Genomic DNA, 15,684 nt, shown 5'->3' with positions numbered 1-15,684 from the left:
GGCTGTTAATCGAGAGGTTGGTGGTTCAAGCCCACCCGGGGACGGTGAAGGTTTTTATTTTTTAAATGTCCAAATTACAACAACATGACAACCAGAAATGTCTCCCCCATATAAAATTAAATATACTTTGGAAGGAATCATAGGAAATCTTTCCATGTGAACGCTACATCTCCCATCACGCTACACGGAACAATTAAACTTTAACAAGTCACTCGTTGTTCATGTGGAAGTATTTTTATTCAATGTTATGATCAGATAAAATTTGCGCACGTGTGCCACAATAAATCAATACGATTGAGGAAGAACATTTTCTTTGTCTATTTGTATGCAATAAAACAATTACTGCACTCGTTTCCATGATTAATCGCTGTGTTTTGATTGTAGAAAGAAATAAACGTATGAACTCAGTCAAAAAGTGTCAGAGGACAAAATTCATCCTGATGGTTGTTTTGAAAGTTACTTGTTTCAAGTAAAACTAGTTTAAAAGGGCTTAAAAACCTTTAGTTTACATCTGTCTGCTCTTTTACTGCCCCCTAGTGGCTGTTTGAAGCCACACCACTGCCAACAAACGACAAATACTGTGCAGTTTATGACACTTCCTGTCATGTAGGTGACAGGTGACACAGAATATTTAAAACTAGTTGAAATTCTATGGAATCAGGACTGAATGTGACAAAACGCAGCTCCGTTACGAGGCAGCAGAGGTAGTTAATAAAGTACAAAGTCAGCAGCTTCACGAAGCTTCCTGTCATTCAGGAGAAACTGAGGTTTGTAATTTTTGTCAAATAGCTGATAAAATCTTTAATGGTATTAAATCTGAAACGTGATTCACAGGAAAGTGCTTGAGCTGCTCTACACTTGAGCGCCGACTCGTCTCAGGTCGTCAGGTAGCGTCTTGTACGGGTTCAGGATGCCCTTTGGGTCCAGCAGGGCCTTTACGTCGGCCATCAGCGCCACCGCCTGGCTGGGTTTGCTGTAGTAGATGTAGTTCCTCTTCTTCAGGCCCAGTCCGTGCTCGGCGCTGATGCTGCCCCGGTGGCTGGCGGTCCATTCGAACACGAAGGGCTCGATGGCGGCGAGGAGGGCGGGGTCATTGACGGGAGAGGTGATGTTCAGGTGGAGGTTTCCGTCTCCTTGAAGCAGAAAAGACGTGGTTGGATGGAGTGGAATCAGAGAGACACCGGTCGGATGCGTGCGTCTGTCTCCTGCTCTTACCTACGTGTCCGTACCCCACCACGCTCTTGGCCCGCCCCCCCAGGTGTTCCCTGGTGTCCGTCACCAGCTGGTAGATCTGCTCCACTGGGAGAGACACGTCGTACTTGTACGTGACGCCTTCATGGGTCAGCGCCTCTGGGACGCGTTCTCGCATCGACCAAAGAGCCTGAAGAGAAGGGAATGAAGACGATGACGTCAGAATCAAAAAATTTAGTTTGGTTTGATTCTTAATTCTGTACAGAAGTTTTAATTTTACAGAAAAAGGCGCATTAAGTTAAAAAGTTTAAGACTTCTATCACCTTAATCTTTGATTCTTCTGTTGCCACAGTACCGTCCGTAACCAAGGACGATGCCATCGCCTCCTCCAAGAAGCTGTGGAGTTTCTCTCCGTCGTGTGTCGGGTTGGACCCAGACGTTTCTATGACGACGTAGAATGGACAGTCTGCCAGACGGAGGACAGACTTCAGTGTGTGTGTGTCCTTTAGTGTCTAGTGTGTGTGTGTGTGTGTGTGTGTGTGTGTGTCTACCAGAGATGGGGTTGGGCAGCTTCAGGTACGTATTCAGCAGCTTCATGCAGTCGCTGTCCAGAAACTCATACGCTGAAAGAATTTCTCCCAGCATGCCTCTGCAGAGCTGAAACGTCTGCAGCAGCAGCTCGAAGGTCTCGCACCCTAAAGATGAAGAGAATCAGCTGATTGGTCCGTTGGAGCGGGGAAGGGGAGGAGCCACTGTAAAGGAGAGCAAGCAGAAATCCTACCGAGGAGAACCACGTTCACCGAGTTGGGTTTGCGTGGACACAGAACCGACACTGCGGTGATGACCCCCAGCGTGCCCTCTGACCCGATGAACAGCTGTTTGAGGTCATATCCTGTGTTATCTTTCCGCAGGGTCGCCAAGCAGTCCAGGACACGCCCATCTGCCAACACCTAAACACACAACAACACACACATTTTCTCCTTTAACCCCTTTTCTACTTGAATCCTTTCAAAACTTCCTGGTTCCTTGACTCCACCCACCGCCTCCAGGCCCAGCACCGTCCCGTGTAAGGATCCGTATCGCAGGAGTCGCAGCCCTCCTGCGTTCGTCGCCACGTTCCCCCCGATGTGGCAGCTGCCTTTGGCCCCCAGGTCCAGCGGCATGATGTAGTCCCTCTCCTCCAGGTACAGGGACAAGTTCTCCAGGACACACCCAGCCTGACAGGTCAGGATCCCTGAGCCACGGGAGAACACCGTCCCCACAGATCAGTCCGACGTGCCGCCGCTTTTTATTTTGAAATGTCAGCTTTCAGACTCACCAGAGACGCCGTCAAACGCCAGGATTTTGTTCATCAGGGCGGTGGAGAGGATCACCTCATCGTAGACCGGCACACTCCCCCCGACCAGGCCGGTGTTTCCCCCTTGGGGGTTCACAGCCAGATTCCGGCTGTTACAGTACCTACAAGAGGAAACACATCACCGTTAACCCTCCGTGAACGTTTCAGGTGTGTATTTGTCATTCTGCTTACTATCTGTTGCTTACTTGAGAATCTGAGAGACTTCCTGTGTCGTCTGAGGTCTCAGCATCACTTCACTGGAACCTGCAGAACATGTAGGAGCAGAACAGAACCGGTGAGCTGCTGTGATAACGTAGATCTTCAAATGCGGTCGGACTTCCTGCCGTCATCACCTCTCACTGACTTCATCCAGTCCACATTACTGGACTCCAGCAGGTCCGGGTCAGTGACGACTCTTCCAGGTAGGATCTTCCTGAAGAAAGCCAAATCTTCCTGGGTGATCCTGGAGAAAGGCAGCCTGTCGGGGGCCGCCGCCGGAGACGGTTTGGGTCCATCTGCCCCAGTGTGCAGCTGTTGGCTGCAGACTCCAAACAGCCATGGAGGAGTGGAGAGGAACGGCCGGCGGGGGCCGACCGGTAAATATCTGGCTGTGCTTTGGGATGAGAAGACGCCACCTGGGCTCAGGCGCCTGAGAGCAGGCCTCAGTTTAAGTGTTTTCTGAAGAACCCCCTCCATAAAAGGACAGATTGTACGTAGGTTCACCAAAACAGGCTGCAGAAAGAAAACGGTATGAATCATAATAGTAGAAACTTCAACCAGCGTTCATTTACCTGCTTCTGATCAGAACCAGGAATCTGGAGCAGCTCTAACAGATTATAAATCAACTTTTTTTTACTATAATTATTAACCAAAACTCATCTGTAAACTCTGTGGCCTCAGAATGGAATCAGATTCTTTTATTTTAGCTTTTGAAAACATGTAAACAGACTCCTTCAGCGTTATTCTCCTGGTTACACTCCATTGGATTGATGCTGTACTTGATTATTTAAATATTCATTGTTATTATTAATAATTTAAGGAGATACAGTTCCGTTTATTAGCATTTTATGCTAGCGAGCTAAAATAACAGACCAGCACTGTTGTCATAACAACTAAATAAACAAACATCTCAAGTCCAAGATCGAGTCTCAACCTTGATGAGGTTGTTAGCCTAGCTGCCTAGCTATATTAGCACGATGCTAATACATCTTTATTTACTCACCATATCCGGTCATTTAATGACTCGTATTTCTCCGTCCGAGTGTTTTTTTTTTCTTTCATATCTCTGTGCGAAACTGTCGCAAAGTTCAAGGCTACGTTAGTTACTCGCTAACAGGTTACTTATCATCCCCCGGTTCGTTACTACCTGCTCGGTTTACATCCTTCGGGGGTTGAGTCATGTGATGAGAATAGACCAATCAGAGGCTCTCATTAGAACGAGCCAATAGAAACGATGGTCATTTCCTGTTGCGCAGCCAATGATGTCCAGCAATGACGTCGGGAATCAGGAAGTTAGTCGAGAAAAAGTTTATTTACTTTTTTTTTTTTTTACAAAACAGTTAAAGTTGGAGCCACGCTTATAAAACGAAATTATTTACGACATTTAACCACGGAATTAATATTTAAATTTAATTAGGATAACACTCATCTAATAATAATATTTATTTCTGAGCCTACACCAGTCGTCAATCGTTTGGCACGAAGGTTGACTCACCAAAGAAAATCGTACTAGATTTATCGATGGATAGGTCGATCGATCGATGAATAAATCTATACTCTAATAATCCCGATGACAAATTATTTAGAATGTCTTTAATTTTCTCCAAATGACGAGATAGAAATATATGAAACAATACAAACACGAATGGAAGAAGCTATGTCTGAACCAGATCTAGAAATCAGTACATTTAAGGTGAACTGAGGCCACATCCTCTGCCAATGAACCTCCCCAAAGATTAAGGCGAATTATGACTAAACCTTCGATTTTAGTGCACAATTTATCCAAAATTAAAATTTATGCACAGAATTATGAATCAAACTAAACCAATTTTTGAATCTGACTTCGTCTTCATTCTACTCCTTCCAACCATATCTCTTCTGCTTCAAGTAGAAACTTCCATCTCCACTGGTATGAAGCCCAAATATCACAAGACAAAAGTGCACTAAATGTTTTATTACACGTAAAAAAACAAAAAGACAAGACTGTTTTCCCAAACAAACCCGGCACTGGTGGACAAATCAGTAACAGCACACCGAGGCAAGGTTTGTTGAATGTAGAAGAAAATCATTTGTTTGTTTCGGTGTGACAGAGTTGCATGATGGGAGCTGAAGGGAACACATGGAGACCCTGCCTCCTCCTGATCCAAAAAGCTGGACGTTAAGACGTTTTGTCTCTCCTCCAAGAGACTTCTTCAGTTCTGAAAATTGTACTGGATTTAGATGACGGGAGGAACTGAAGAAGTCTCTTGGATGAGAGACGAAACATCTTCAAGAACTTTCATATCCAGTGGATTGACTTAAACAGCTTTTGGATAACCATGACCTGGATAACTGAGAACCTACAGACGCCTCCTCCTGATGGAACACAAACGCACCTCTTTCCAGGAGACTCCTCTCTCTAAACCGACCGCGGTGAGTTCATGAAGGAGGTCGGGTTAGAGGGTGAAGCCCGTTGGCAGGTTTGTGCCGCGTCTTTTACTCCTGTTGGCACCGCCAACCGTTGCTTTCCTTTTCCTCCACGTCTCCCGACAGTAAGGCGACACACCGGGATGATAAATATTGATAAAAACCCGCCGTCCGCGGTAGAAGGTGTCCATAAATACCACAGCATTTTAAAGACAAACTTGATCCTATTGGCTCTTCTCCTCCTCTTTAGTGAATATACTTGTGTTCTGTAGTGAGTGTGTGTGTGTGTATGTGTGTATGGTTGGTTTGTTCTATTAAAGCTAAAGTGAAACACATGATTGTCTCTGAGCAGATGTTCACAAACACCGGCTTGCGATCCGTGGTGGGCGTGTCTTAAATGGGCGTTAAAGCAGCAGGAAGGGGGGTGTGTGTCCTAGGATGACACGCCCCTTGTGTTTCACACCCGGTAACAGTCTGAAGTCCTGCTCAGTGGAAGGCGTCGCCCGATTGGTTGTAAAAGTTTGCGTCGTTGGAGAGAGGGATGTCGGTGGAAGGCTGAGAGGAAGAAGGATGAAGCTCGTTTCCTCCCGTCAACTGTCTGTCGTCGTCGAACATGGGAGGCGGCGCTCCCCCCCAGGCCGACCCCCGACACCAGGTGACTTCGAGCCCCCTCCGCCCCCGCCTCTCATGACTCCTTGCCCTTCTCCAGAGAGCTATGAATCTTGTCCAGAGTCTTCTTGATGCGCAGCGCGGTCAGTCTGGCAGACGGGTTCTGGTACCAGCACTCCTTCATCAGCTTCACCAGAGCCGAGAGGGTCTGTGAGGGGTGGGGGGGGAGGATGGGAAAAGAGAGACAGGTTATGTGTTGTCGTTCGCGCCGTGGCGTCAGACTCTCCCATAAAGACTCACGGGATCGGAGAACCAGCGGTTGGGGATGAACGGCCTCTGCTGCTCCACACACACCACCTTCCTCATGTCCTCGAAGCTGGGGTCGTTGGGCACCTGGTCGTAGAACGGAGGCTTGTACTCCTCCACGATGCCTGGACAAGAACCACAACCGTCAGGTCTCCTGCTGACTGTCTGAAAACGCTTTTTTTTTTAATCGTGTACGACTCGACTCACCGTTGCTGTAAGTGCGTCGGGCGATCTCCCACAGCACCAGGCCAAACGCCCAGATGTCCACCCTCTTGTAGGCGTCGAAGCAATCCGTCTGAATGGTCTCGTCCAGCACCTCCGGCGCCATGTAGCGCTTGGTGCCGACCTTCGGGTTGTTGCCCACGTCCAGCAGGTTGTCTGCCTGGGAGTGGGTCACAGCCAGGCCTGTGGAGGACGGAAACAAAGCCGCCGATTGGTCAGGAAGCCTCGATGCTAACGGAGTTAGCAGTGGATTAACGCTACTGACCCAGGTCGGCGATACAGCAGCGAAGCTCCTTGGTGACCAGGATGTTTTTGCTCTTCAGGTCGCGATGAGCGATCGCCGGCTTCCCCTCTGTGCCGAAGATCTCGGTGTGAAGATGTACCAGGCCGCACGCGATCGACGCCGCCATCGCCAAGCCCTCCGCCGTCTCCACGGCGACCCGCTGCAGGTAGTCATACAGCGAGCCGTTCTCGTGGTAATGAGTGATGAGCCACAACTGGGTGCTGGAGTTACGGGACGTCATGTCGGATGCCATGAAGCCTGGAGGAGGGAGAAAGTCGACGGATCAGACAAATGCGAGCGGCTTGACGCCATTTATTCGTCCAGTAAAATAAAACGACGTACATCCGATACAAAAAAAGAAATCCCACCCACCCAGGATGTTCTCATGTCTCAGCAGCACGGTGTTGTAGATCTCCGTCTCTCTGAACCAGGACTTCTCGTCTCGTGACGAGAAGATCTTGACTGCGACGTTCTCCCCCTGCCACTGGCCCCTCCACACCTCGCCGTACCGACCCTTACCTGGAAGGCGAAAAACAGACGACAGAAAGGGTGAAAAACAGAAATATGATTTGAAAAGGTAATCGCTGTCTGGAAATTTGCAAAGTGATTACTGGGTAAAGCTATGAATATTTTATTGTCGCGTTCCGCCATTGTGATGACCTGACGTTTCTGCGTCGAAGGCGTGAAGCCACAATCTACCAATTCCAAATTCAAAGTGCAGCGCGTTGAAGTGAAACTTTTAGTCAAAAGAAAGAGAGAACAAACGGACGACTGCAACGCCTGACTGACATTAAACCGGAAAATCAGCTGCCTGCTGGGAGTTTTCTGTCAACCAGCATGACGGAAACGGGTTTGTAAGTTCACCGAGGACGTTATGACGTCAAAGATTCCAGCTGGAGAGCAGACGACATGAGGCTCCTGACCTACCTATACACTCTATCAGACTGATCTGACGGGCCACGGTTCTCTGGACCAGGAAGGGAAGTCCAGAACCGCTGCCTGATGTGCACGAGTGGTCCAACAGGTCCTGAAGACGAACAAATCAGACAATAAGATGCATCTGGGACTCATCCAGAACAGCGGGAACGACAGAGGTTCTCTAACTCTCACCGCTAACGTGCTGTCGCCCACGTTTGAGGTGATGAGGCCATCGATGGTTCCCTGCTCGGTGTCAAACTCCTGCAGCCTCTGCAGACGACCGCGGTGGAGCCTCCTGCAGGCCAGAACCGACACTACAGACAGCAGACCCAGAACCACGACCGGGCCGAGCACAAAGAGAACCACGGTCTCCACGCGGTATGGCACCGGCTTACCTTCTAGGGCTGTGAGAGAAAAACTGTCAGGAACACATTTACTCTATCTGACAACTCAAACGATGCTACCTGTGTCACATCCACCTGTGGGGAGCAGAGACATCAGCGTGCTCCGGGTTGCGTTGCTGTTGCACATGTTCTGGGAGCAGCAGAAAATGGCCTGGCGGGACGACGGCGCCGTGGAACAGTGCAAACGGATTTTCTCCTGCTCCACAAGGCAGCCCCGCTCAAACGCCACCAGGCCGCCGCCGCTGACTTTGACGGAGGAAAAACACTGTGTCCCGTGGCACCGCATGTCCTCCAGGCAGTTGGAGGTATCACACAGACATGCCAGCTGTCGATCTGTGGAGGAGACGACAGAAGCTCACAAAACACTCCTTCACACTGCACAAACAGATCGGGTGCACAAACACACTGTTGTTTCATTTAAAGTCATCAAAACACTTCGTCACACGGCCGTCTTTGTTAAACTGCGTTTCTCTTTCAGTGGTTTTGTGCATTGGAAATTGGAATAATTGATCACCACCCTTCTTTTTTTCTTTCACGATGAATAAAGAAAAGATCGATGTGTATATGGAGATGTTTAAACGTTACTCGAAGTGATTCTCTTACTGGGTCTTTACTGCTACTGATACTGATGACAATACATTTGGATTTAGTCAAATTTGTAATATTGACATAATTTTTCAAAGTTAAGTATTTTAAATATTTAAAAAAAATCAATTCCTGCATGTTGAATAACTTGCAATAAGACTGATCTGTCTTCTGTACCGGTTAAAAATGGCTGTGAGACATATTTGTTTGTCAAAGTTTTAAATTTGCCAAAAAATGTTTGACTTATGTACTTTACTAATTCTGTTACTGAACAAAACAGTTCTGTAAACCTGTTACGTTGACGATCCAACCAATGACAGCTAGTAAGAACTTTTTGATTTACACATATAAATTTGTAAGGCAGTCCAAAAGATAGACACAAAGTTCCAGTACTTGTCACGGGGCGACAAGTACATGAAATCACACAGATCTCCAGAGCAAAAAATATGACTGTGAGATTCTCAGGATCACCAACACCTCGAATCTTATCCATTCTATGTAGCTGCTCTTGATCAGTTTAACTTCCACCAGACAACAGGGACACAGAGTAAAGAGGAAGCCGGGCACCACACCTGCACCTTCAGCCGCTGTGTGCGGGGTCTGCAGCAGGACCAGCAGGAGGAGGAGGAGGAGGACTTGGACTGGACTGCAACGATCCATGATTCAGTGCCCTGGCAGAGGGAAAAGCATCCAGACAGAGTTCACATGAGTACACAGCTCCCACAGAGGATAATCACATTTAGCACTCAGTGTTTCCTAATGATCCCCGTCGAGGCTGCAGACTGAAAGCAAACATCGACTGCAAGCAGAGTCCTGTTAGTCTTTATTTACTACACAATATTAAACACGCACCACCTGGGGTTTAATTAAACTGACACCGGTTTAATGAATCTTATGGATTTATAGTGACGTTTGACTTCTTAGGTGGCTAATTAAAAGCTAATTGTAAGTAATGGTAAATAACAATAATAATACCATATCTCTATAAAGCTACAGCTTTCCAACGCAAGCTAAACCTGCTAGCGATGCTATCAGTAGCGCCTACTGTTCGCAAACCCCGAAAGCTGCGGGACTATTATCTTTCCGTAGCCCACAATCGGTGTCGTTGCCCGGACACTGGCGCCAGACAGACGGCTAGCCGCCGCCGCCGCTGTTAGCACCGCAAGCTAAGCTAGCAGCGACACAAAAGGAACCCCGGAGCCGCGCCAAGGTCGTCAGACCGGGAGCGAAATCAAACTTCTGCCCACCTGTCGCACTCTGAACGCGGCCTCTAGGTCATCCTGCGGCTCTCCGCGGTCCTTTAAAACATTTTAATTCGCTTATCAGCGATGGGAGACGCCGAAAACAAGAGCGCAGACCGGCCCACCCACTTGGCAGTCTTCCCTTCCAGCCACACGTGACGTCACCAAAACATAACACCCGAGTTGCATTGTGGGGCGGATGAGTCCTCCAACAGGTTGTAGGCGGAAGTACCCTCAGTGGAATATCAATAAATAAATATCAATAAATAAAAATTAATAAATAAATAAATAATAAATAACAAATATATTATAATAATAATAAATAATAATCAATAAATAAATAAATAAATATCAATAAATAAATAAATATCAATATTTATGGGGCTCTAAAGGAAAAACTGAAATATAATCTACAATTGAGGCTTATTTCCCAATAAGATTCTGTATAAAATAATCTATGAAATTGTTCTCTGAATATATGTGTCGGTAACTGTTTATTACCGAGTTACAAACAGGAAAAGAGAGCAGTCAGTAAATATTTAGTTTCCCATCTAGTTTATTAAATACCAAATGAAAATTTACAGATTGCATGGTAAAATAACAGATAAAATCAAATAGAATTTTTAGGACAAAGAAATCAGGAAGGCATTGCAATGATTTTATCTTTTCATTATCAAATTAAAAGAATAAGAATAAAATGAAACTATACTATGTACTACTATGTCTTAACTACAACCTATAGGCACTGTTTTTACAAGAGAGACACATTTCTAATGACCTTGATGACTCCGTCCAGCTCTCAGGCTTCATGCACGAGGAGATCGTGAAATGAGCTCCAAGTTAAGGTATAATTTAAAATAAGACTAGGTAGAATACGATAAAATATATTATGATACGATACAACGAAGGGGACATTTGTAGTTTTACAGAAGCAAAGGAATAGAAAATATTTTTAATAACATATAAAAAAAACATTTGATTTATCTTCTTGGTGTAGCTTAAGGATCCTCCAACCGTCTGCTGAGCTGCACAATGAGGAATTTTGATCTATATATATATATATATATATATATATATATATATATATATATATATATATATATATATATATATATATATATATATATATATATATATATATATATATATATATATATATATATATATATATATATATATATATATATATATATATATATATATATATATATATATATATATATATATATATATACACATATGTATATTTTTTTTAAAAATATTATGTATTTATTTATTTATTTATTTATTTTTAATTTCCCAAACTGGGAAATTTAAAAATGTTCTCCCACATCTGTGGCTTTTACTTTCCAACTAATGTTATTGTTTAAAAATCTCCGCATTTTCATCACAGTGATTCTGTTCTTCTTCCTCTCTTCACCCAATCAGGATCAATAGAAGTAAAAACTGAGGTGACCCTGAGTGATCCTGCAGGTCTGACATTAGAGAACGCTTCAACTGCAGGGCGAGAAGATCAATCCATCCCCTGATAGTTTACACTGTTTTTCTAAATCTTGGTCAGCTCAGAAAAATATCCCTAAAGGGGAAAAAAAAAACAAGACAAGAGTCGTATCGAGAAACCAGAATGTTTTCCATCCCCTGGGAACAACAGCCGGGGCTGTTTGTTCCTGCTCACCTGGAGCTCCCGTCTCCGGCCAGGTGAAGCGAGACCCAGCCGGGTTCTGTTCCCAAACTACGGCTTCGGCACAGAGCAGCATTGTCTGCAGCGTTTTTAATTAAAAGCCCGGGGGTGACCTGAACTGCCCCCCATCCCAGCATATGTCCAACGCCATCCTCTCCCCTTTGGATAAATCCCAGCCGATAATTAGAGGTGGAAATGTAATCCTGGAAGGAGGATCCGACTTAAGGAGGCAGGGATGGAGGAATAATGTGATGTTTTCTTCTTTCACTCTCCCACCTCACTCCCCCTCTTTCTGCCTCCGGACCGGGTTACACGAGAGGTAGGTGTGGGGGGGAGGGGGTAGCCAGCCAACTCCACCTGCTCCTCATTTAGTAGGAGAGAGATCATCCTGAGGAGATCTCCGACCACAACCGACATGGAGCGTCCGGAGAGAAGACTGTCTGCAGCCTTCCTCGTCCTCCTGCCTCTTCTATTCATCAGTAGTGCTGCCAATCCGGCTCCAGGTACATCCAGGATAAAACTAAATTAACTCTATTAATATTATTATTATTATTATTGAAGGAAGTTGTGGTGTATCTGCTCTTCTAGATGAAACGTTTTCACTTCATTTTCTCTCCGTTTCCGCCTCCGTTCAGTCGCCTGGTGTGTGTTATCCGACGCTGAGGAGCAGAAGTGTCTGGATTTGGCCGGGAACTCCACGGCTCACAACATCAGAGGGAGTCTGCAGTGCGTCCGCGGCCTGGACCCCAAGGACTGCATGGATAAAATCAAGGTACCCTCAAAATGTGGGATGCAGGTCAATCAAGACATAATTCCACTCGGGATGATCCCAGCTGCATGAGTCTAACGTAATCTGAGGTTGCGTGTTTTAATTGTTGGAGGCTGGATTAACTGAGTGAAAGTGTGTGTTTTCTGTCAGAATGGGACAGCAGACGCCGCCTCCATGTCTGCTGATGACATCTACGCCGCCGGCCTCTGCCACGGGTTGGAGCTGGCGGCGGGGGAGTCCCACAACGGAGTGGGTAAGTCCAGGTTTGAGCTTCTGGAATCCTGCAGAAGGTCCCTTCTAAACGCCCCCCCACCTCCCCTCCCTTCCAGACGGCATCAGCTACTACGTGGTGGCGATGGCGCGCCGCTCCTCCTCCGACCTGTCCCTGCTGGAGATGCATGAGCGAAGCTCCTGTCACCCCGGGATACGGACCACCGTGGGCTGGACCGTCCCCATCGGGTACCTGGTGAACACGTCCCAGATCAGCGTGGGGGAGCAGTGCAACTTCCCCAGAGGTGAGTGTGTGTGTGTGTGTGTGTGTGTGTGTGTGTGTGTGTGTGTGTGTGTGTGTGTGTGTGTGTGTGTGTGGCACCCCACTGACCCCTGTGACCCCTGTGACCCCATCTGACCCCTCTGACCCGTTCTCCCCCAGCTGTGGGGAACTTCTTCGGCTACAGCTGCGTCCCGGGGGTGAAGGACGCCCAGCACGACCCGAGGGGCAACAACCCCAAGAACCTGTGTGAGGCCTGCATCGGGGACGAGAACGACCGCCACATCTGCGCCAAGGACCACCGGGAGCGGCACTACGGGGAGGCTGGCGCGCTGAGGTAACAGCCGGGGGGGTGGGGGTGTCCTCCATCCTCTCCCTGAGTTCAGATCGATCCCAGCCAATCGTCTCCATTCACAGAGGAGTGAAGTGAGGAGTATTTAAATTCACCTTTGACCTTTCAGGTGTGTGGCAGAGAACCTCGGCGACGTGGCCTTCATCAAACACACGACCATCTTCGACAACGCGGACGGTGAGACCCCGCAGACACACACACACACGTCCGACACACACTCGCCGATACGGACAGATATTAACCCCTGGTGGGAAGCAGGACGTCAGTGTTTCAAGGTGTGTGTGTGTGTGTGTGTGTGTGTGTGTGTGTTCAGAGAGGATAAGATTAAAGGAATTAGAAATGAGAAATAACCAGAGCAGGACGGGGACGGATGAATCTGCATCCACTGCTGCGCTTCGGCTCCCGTCTAAAATTAATGGCGGTCATTAGCGCCGTCACGCCACACGGCCCCCCCAGGCGCAGGCGGGGGTGGGGTGGGGGTTTGACACTGGCTGCACAGACGCCGTGGGTGTTTAACCAGAAACATCCAGAGCTGCACCAATTAGGAGGTCAGGACGACACGGAGGGTCCGCGCTCCCGTCGGGGGGAGACGAAGAAAAATGGCTTCCAGTGCTTCTGTCGCCACCCCCCCACCCACCCTTCTAATGAACCGTTTGTTTGGAGGGCTTCAGTTTATTTCCTGTTATCGTCGTCAGTTAAATCGGCCTTTAAAGCGCGGCGGATAAATACGACAAAATAAAGAATGAAACTGTTTTATTCTCAATATAATAATAAACCTGAAACCAGTTTGTAGAAACTTTATTAGCAGCGTCCTCGTAGCATCGCGCTAACGTTTGCTTCTTGTTGATTCTGCTGCTTTGAGAGTTTCAGGTTAGTGGCCCCTTTAAGAAGGTGGTCATGTGACCGAGGCAAGCATCTCCACAAGCCTCCAGAGGAGAGAATCCACTCATTTAACACTAAACATGCTTCAGAATCAGATCAGAAAGACAACAGAGATAAAGGAAGCTGGTTGCCATGGTGACTCCTCTACCCCCTCCCTCCCCCCCGACCCAGGTCGGAACCAGGAGTCGTGGGCTCTGGATCTGGAGCTGGAGGACCTGAAGCTGTTGTGTCCCGACGGGACGGAGGCGGGGCTCCATCAGTACGAACACTGCCACCTGGCGGCCGTCCCGGCCAACGCCGTGGTGGTGCGTCTGGAGAACAAGTGTCGCGTCTGGAAGTACCTGGAACGCTTACAGGTGTGTGTGTGTGTGTGTGTGTGTGTGTGTGTGTGTGTGTGTGTGTGTGTGTGTGTGTGTGTGTGTGTGTGTGTGTGTGTGTGTGTGTGTGTGTGTGTGTGTGTGTGTGTGTGTACTGCCCAGCAGAGGCCATCTGGGAGCATTATGTCTCTGTGGAATCTGTTGTATCGATCCGGAGGTGGGTTTCTGCTAAGTGTTCATTTGTCTTCCTTCTGTGTGTGAGATGCTGGGATGACACACACACACACACACACACACACACACACACACACACACACACACACACACACCCTCTCTGATGCATTACATCCTGTCACGCTTCCTCTGCTGCAGAACGCTTTTGGAAACGCCACCGAAGGTTTCAGCCTGTTCAGCTCAGCGGGCTACGGCGCCGCCGATCTGCTCTTCAGCGACGCCACCCACCACCTGCAAAGGATTGTGGGTAGCTACACGTCTTGGCTGGGCCCTACTTACACCACCGTGCTGCAGGCCTTCGAGTGTGAGGGTAAGAGAGCAGGAGTGTGTGTGTGTGTGTGTGTGTGCGTGCGTGTGTGTGTGTGTGTGTGTGTGTGTGTGTGTGTGTGTGTGTTCAGCCACTGCAGCTGTTCTCATTATCACCCTGTCTCTTCCAACAGGCTTCTGCTGATGGAACAGGAGGAAGACCTCCAGCGCTCCATCTCCCACCCATCCCTCCGTCTCCATCTCCCCCTCTGCCCCCCACCCCCTACTGACCATCTGCCCCCCCCACCACCACCACCACCAGTGTGTCCCTCCACTTCTCATCCTTTCTACTTTGCTTCTTGTGTGTCTTCTCCAAGACCTCTCCAACGCCCGACTTATGAAGTCTTAAATTAACTCCAGTGGATCTAGATTTTAAATTTGGGCTCATAAATATCCAAACAAGGAAGAACAAATATTATTATTATTTTCAAAAATTCATCATTACTCTGAGAAAAATTTTTTTTAAAAATTGTCCAAAAATATTTTATCTAACAAAAAAAAAAAAAATCTGGCTCCGCCTCTTTACCCAGATCTTCAATAAAATAAAATAAAAATAAAAATAAATCTTCATTCTAATCTGTTTCAGATTCCTCTATGTTGAAATGCATGCTGGGAAACGGACAAGAAAAGGACATGAACGATAAATGATTAATGATTTTGATGCGACTCTAAGTGGCAAGAATTGATGTTAAATGTTTGTACACTGTCGCTGCCGTCCCGTCCCCCCCCCCGCCCTCCTCCTGCCCCTATACCCCTCCCATCCCACCCCCGTGCCCCACTCACCCTCCTCCACCAGGGTCCGTCTCTGGCACTGAACAACTGGGTGCTATTAACGTAGATTTCTGCCCCTACAGTTACAGTATGAATGTGTGTGTGTGTGTGAGTGTGTGTGAGTGTGTGTGTGTGTGTGTGAGTGTGTGTGAGAGTGTGTGT

At 47.4% G+C, this 15,684-nt stretch overlaps 3 protein-coding genes across 3 annotated transcripts; 1 reads left to right on the top strand and 2 right to left on the bottom strand.

Moving 5' to 3' along the window:
- Positions 1 to 220: 220 nt before the first annotated feature.
- Positions 221 to 3,915, bottom strand: d2hgdh (D-2-hydroxyglutarate dehydrogenase). Its single transcript, XM_068338915.1, has 10 exons — positions 3,750 to 3,915; positions 2,881 to 3,259; positions 2,734 to 2,791; positions 2,510 to 2,649; positions 2,232 to 2,425; positions 1,973 to 2,141; positions 1,743 to 1,886; positions 1,515 to 1,657; positions 1,216 to 1,381; positions 221 to 1,133 (listed from the first exon to the last, which is right to left on the bottom strand). Exons 1-10 carry the CDS (start codon positions 3,750 to 3,752, stop codon positions 853 to 855), a joined length of 1,677 nt encoding a protein of 558 aa, XP_068195016.1. The 5' UTR covers positions 3,753 to 3,915; the 3' UTR covers positions 221 to 852.
- A 380-nt stretch (positions 3,916 to 4,295) lies between these two features.
- Positions 4,296 to 9,859, bottom strand: acvr1l (activin A receptor, type 1 like). The gene is made up of 10 exons (XM_068339135.1): positions 9,727 to 9,859; positions 9,052 to 9,150; positions 7,970 to 8,227; positions 7,683 to 7,894; positions 7,500 to 7,599; positions 6,945 to 7,091; positions 6,555 to 6,830; positions 6,275 to 6,472; positions 6,062 to 6,192; positions 4,296 to 5,969 (listed from the first exon to the last, which is right to left on the bottom strand). Exons 2-10 carry the CDS (start codon positions 9,137 to 9,139, stop codon positions 5,838 to 5,840), a joined length of 1,542 nt encoding a protein of 513 aa, XP_068195236.1. The 5' UTR covers positions 9,140 to 9,150; positions 9,727 to 9,859; the 3' UTR covers positions 4,296 to 5,837.
- A 1,957-nt stretch (positions 9,860 to 11,816) lies between these two features.
- Positions 11,817 to 14,994, top strand: otomp (otolith matrix protein). The gene is made up of 9 exons (XM_068339567.1): positions 11,817 to 11,904; positions 12,037 to 12,173; positions 12,321 to 12,423; positions 12,500 to 12,685; positions 12,823 to 12,997; positions 13,122 to 13,189; positions 14,066 to 14,250; positions 14,584 to 14,755; positions 14,886 to 14,994. Exons 1-9 carry the CDS (start codon positions 11,817 to 11,819, stop codon positions 14,894 to 14,896), a joined length of 1,125 nt encoding a protein of 374 aa, XP_068195668.1. The 3' UTR covers positions 14,897 to 14,994.
- Positions 14,995 to 15,684: the final 690 nt, after the last annotated feature.

This window comes from Antennarius striatus, chromosome 17 (genome assembly GCF_040054535.1).
Source record: "Antennarius striatus isolate MH-2024 chromosome 17, ASM4005453v1, whole genome shotgun sequence".
NCBI classification, from domain to species: Eukaryota; Metazoa; Chordata; class Actinopteri; order Lophiiformes; family Antennariidae; genus Antennarius; species Antennarius striatus.
This window is presented reverse-complemented; position numbering and strand designations above follow the sequence as displayed.